A 4,506-nucleotide genomic window follows, 5' to 3' on the forward strand; every position below is an offset into this window, starting at 1 on the left:
CTCCGCTCCGCACCGCCCCGCACAGCCGCCCGGCCGCCGTCCCCGCCGGCCGCTGCCCTCCTTCCCCGCCGCGCCGGGGGCCGCAGGGCCGTGCAGCGGCGGCCGCGCTTCCCCGCGGGGCAGGAGTGCGCTCCCGCAGGCCGGGCGGGCCCGCAGGTCAGTGTCGCTTCCCGTACCTGTTGCGCAGGGAGCAGGCGGGGCGGGGAGAGGAGGGAAGGAGGGAGGGGGGAGCGAAAGGGGCCCCATCGCAGGAGCCCCAGGACGCGCCGGGCTCCCGGCCTCGTCCCGCGGGGAGACGGCAGCCCCAAGGTACCGGAGCTCGGGTCTACTTCTGGGTGTGGGGGGTGGTGAGTGCAGGCTCTGGGGCGTCATTTACCTGAAACTGTGCGAGCCGCGCACGGAGCGGGCGGCGCTTCCGAGCCGCTCGACGGGGCGCAGAACGCGCCCCCCGTGCCCGCCCGGCCGCCGGCGCAGGGTCCCTCCCTGCAGGCCCCTCCCGGGCGCCGGCACATCTCCCCGGCAGCGCTGCCCGTCCCCCGGTGCTGGGCAAGAGAAGTCCCGGCGCCGACCGAGCGAGGAGGCGGCGTGCCCGTCTGCCAACCCGTCTTCGCCCTCTTCCCCCCCGCAGGAGCCCGAGATGGCGGACAGCGCCGCGGCCACCGCCGCTCCTCGGGCCGGCGTGAAGGGCTCGGCCGGGCCCTGGTGGAAATCGCTGACCAGCAAGAAGAAGCACAAGGAAGCGGCGGTGTCCCCGCCGCACCCTGTCGCCAGCGAGACCCCCGCCGACACCCCCAGCCCCGACGGCCGGGAGGAACAGCCCGCTCCCTTGGGCAGCGGCGACGCCGCGGGAGCCGGGGTCGGCAACCGGCGGAGCCTCCGAGTGTCCCATTCGGGCCGCTTCAAGGAGCGGCGGAAGGTGCGCACCTCGCTGCTGGCCGACAGCCCCGAGGTCTTCGACGGCGGCGGCGCGCCGGGCCATGCCACCCAAGGGGCCGAGTAGCCCAGGAGGACTTTGCCGAGGAGCTGCTGCTGGATGGGTGGCCGGAGAACTGGCGGGACAGGCAGCCAGAGTCGGTGACTGCCCTACAGCTGGGCTTGGACCCATGGGTGACATGTGGGCAGCGGCCTCCCACACCCTGACCGGACACTGCGGGGAGCCCGGCACCGCTGCCAGGCGAGGGAATCGCGTGTGCTGTGTTACATGAACACCGCCAATACCAAACCCCTGGATGACGGGACGATGTGATTGTCTTTAAAAAAAACACCAATAAATACCCCACTCCCTGTACTGTGGTGAGCGGACTCAAAGGTGCTATCCCAAGGCCGACGGTGGGGTCTCAGCCTTCCCGCAGCCCTTGCCAGGAGCCAATGTGCTGACTCTGGGGCCTGTGACCCAGTTCCTTCTGGCTCTCAAGCCGAGGAGGCGCTTTGCTGCTTTCATCTCACAAGCTGTCTTATCAAAGGAAGGGGGGAGCAAAGTGCTCTTATCTAATTTCAGGGCCGAGGACCTCCGGTGGTGCCGAAAGTCCTGCATTAGCCACAAACACATCTTCCATCCCCCACGAGGGTCCAAAGAGAGGCATTGTGAAGGGCAGGCTCTTGCCTTCGCCCATGTCCCACATCACGTCACATTTACATATGGAAAAGGCAGGACCATGCTGGTATTCTCCCTCTTACTGTGTAGTACTAAGCAGGTGTTTCAGAGAGTGGTCTCTCGTAGCTGTTCCAGAGGGAGGCCCATGTTGTCTAGCAATTCACACTATTTACCCAGGGGATACATGATTTTTACATAATTGGTGATAACTGGGATAATGAAGCTCCAATGAAGAAATTGTGTGATAAGATGTAAAGATTCTTTTGGGAGATGAGACCAGCCCTGGAGAGCACAAGCAGGGCTGCAGTTCTAATGTGGAAATAGGCTTGGGCACCACTGGAGGTGTTTACTGTTTACCTTGTCTGAGGCTTTTGAAGCAAGGTTAAGTGTCCCAGGATTTCTTCTGATGGTGAGATAATGTGCTTTCACTTGAGTAGTTATCCACTCCCTCTAAGAGCTCTTGGATTTTTTTTGACAAATAAATATAAGCCAGATTTGTACTGGTGTTGTGCCTTACAGAGCAAAATCAGCTAAAATTACTTAGCAATTATACATTTCTTGATAGTAGGTGATGTAGCAACAACTGACTTATTTATTTTAAATGCATTTGCAATATGCTTTATATTGTTAAAATGGTTTTAGACTTTTTCTGAATACAAGATACTACATAGTGGCAGGCACTGAAAATTATTTCCTAACAGTCAAGTATTATGCAGTTATGATTTTGTTTGGTTGTAGCTAAACATTTGAGGTCAATTACAAATAAAAAGACTGGAAAGGAAATAAGTGAGTTCCAGTTGAAAATATGGATTAAACCAGCCACTGACAATCACTGAAATGTTGCACTGGATGCTGGGCAAGTGCTCCGTGGTTCAGTGTGCACAATAATATGTAATGAACCTTGAAAGCTCCTGTGCAATAAACTCAGATCATGTAGCTGCTGAGGTGCTCACTGGTCATTCACTCCTTCAGACTCTGGAACCCAAAGACAAAGGGACTGTAGCATCAAATCGATTTCCATGAAAGCTTTTTTTGTTTTTCCTCCACCCAGTGTATAGATACATGTTTTTTTAATTTCCTGTAGTGATACTACAAGGTACTGGATTTGGACTGCCTTTTTATATTGCTGACTCCATGCTGATCAAGAAAAGATCTGGGGTGGGGTGAGGGGAGATCTTTAAACTTTCTCCTTGAAGGTGCTTTCCTTATGGGAGGCCTCTTCAGTCAAGAGACATCTGAAATCCTTCTCTTGAGAAGAAGCAATCAGAGCAAACCTAGTCTTGAAAAAAGGGGGGTGAGAGAGAAGGAGGAAAGTTTAAAAGCTGGAAGCAGAGAGGTGAATGATGAAGAACCCTATTCCAGCTACACTTAAGCCAGGATGGGAGTGGGGGGGAAGGAGGCAGAACGGGGTGCCTTTGCTGCCAGTGTTGTCATACTGCCTTTGGAGGGCAAACTGTTCTTGTTTCTTACAGACAGAAGTAGCCTGCCTGTGTTAATGTATTCTAAGGTCCAAAGAAGTGTTTTTGTATGTGTGTGTGCCCAAAATGGAAGAGCGAGCAAGCAGAAATTGCACTGCTGCATTTCTTAACTCCTGCATCTAGTTTGGTGTGAGTTCTGTGAGGGTCAGATCCTCAGAACTAGCCAGAGGCTGGAGAATGAATGCAGACTAATGTTTTATATATCTCATGTAGATGCTTTTCTGCATTTTTAATACTTAAACTGTTGTCAAAATGCAGTTTCCTCCTCTCTTCTGTAACTCAAAGCTGCATTGTTCTACAGTGAACCTCTGTTTGCTCTTTGGAAATACCTCAGGTTTGTTGGTTGCAAGTCTTTACCCAAGCACAAGAAATACCCAATTTGGGTTTTATTTGAGAAGTCTGGTGTGCAGTTCTGATGGCTGCTGCTAAGGTTCAATATCAATACTGGCTAATATGTGACCAAATATTAGCCATGTCTTAATCCTTGCTTATGATACTTTCATCTTGGAAATTTGATCAGAATATGAAGTCAATAAATGCATGTAAAATACCTCACAGCACTCCTCCATCTTTATCCTGACCTTGAGCTGTGGGAAGGAGAAGTAATTCTATCTTCCTGCTCAGTCAAATCCTTGCTTCAATGAATATGATAGCAGCCACTGAAAAACTAGATCCATGAGAAAAAGGGCTGGCTGCCTCGTCTCACTTTCCCTGCCCTCTGTGCTCAGCAGTACCTGCAGCTTAGTGCTCACCCACGCAGCAGGGCCAGCAGGAGGGAGAAGGTCTCTTGGCCATAACCTGTTGCACAGAAATAGTCCTCTTGTTTCTCAGCCAGAGCACCAAAAAAAGCTTAAGTAATCTGTACACATGTAAATTAATTAAGCTGATACAGAAAAAAAACCCTGGCATTTTATGGAGCACCTGAATTACTGGTTTTAACTGTTGAAGTGGAAGTAATTTCTTATATATTAGACAATACTAGTTGTGTTATAACCATAGTGCATTTCTGGGCATTGGATTATTAAAAGGCAATTTGCACTCTTTGTATGGGTATTTTTCTCATCTTCTATATAAAGATCATGGATCAGAAAGTAAGTTGAGGAAATAGGGTGACTGAGAAAGTACTTGTTGTATATTTTTAAAAGTAAACAGTGACATATTGACAAAATAAATAGAAATAAACAGTGAGGTGAACCTCAGCTATGTCAGTTATAGTGCAATTTTCTTAATATTATCCCAGATACTAAGGATTGCTGGTTTGGAGCAAAAGATAAATATTTAGCAAATAGAATGAACTTTTCAAATAAACTTGAAAAGTATATGCTTGCTTATTCCTACTCTTGCCAAAACTAAAAATAAATCTCTGAGTGGTTGCCTGGTGAATCATTCCCTGCTATTGTAGGTTGGTCAGTCTAGACCTCAACAAAGATTATA

General features: G+C 50.4%; 1 protein-coding gene across 1 annotated transcript; it reads left to right on the top strand.

The window, feature by feature from the left end:
• The first annotated feature begins 637 nt into the window (after window positions 1–637).
• Window positions 638–1,000, top strand: PRR15 (proline rich 15). The gene has a single exon (XM_041466865.1). It carries the CDS (start codon window positions 638–640, stop codon window positions 998–1,000), a length of 363 nt encoding a protein of 120 aa, XP_041322799.1.
• Window positions 1,001–4,506: the final 3,506 nt, after the last annotated feature.

Source organism: Pyrgilauda ruficollis, unplaced genomic scaffold (genome assembly GCF_017590135.1).
Source record: "Pyrgilauda ruficollis isolate IOZ18807 unplaced genomic scaffold, ASM1759013v1 scaffold2, whole genome shotgun sequence".
In the NCBI taxonomy this organism is placed as follows: Eukaryota; Metazoa; Chordata; class Aves; order Passeriformes; family Passeridae; genus Pyrgilauda; species Pyrgilauda ruficollis.

Bases quoted from the DNA above. Each gene is read 5' to 3' on its own strand.
- PRR15 (XM_041466865.1), top strand. From the start codon at position 638: ATGGCGGACAGCGCCGCGGCCACCGCCGCTCCTCGGGCCGGCGTGAAG.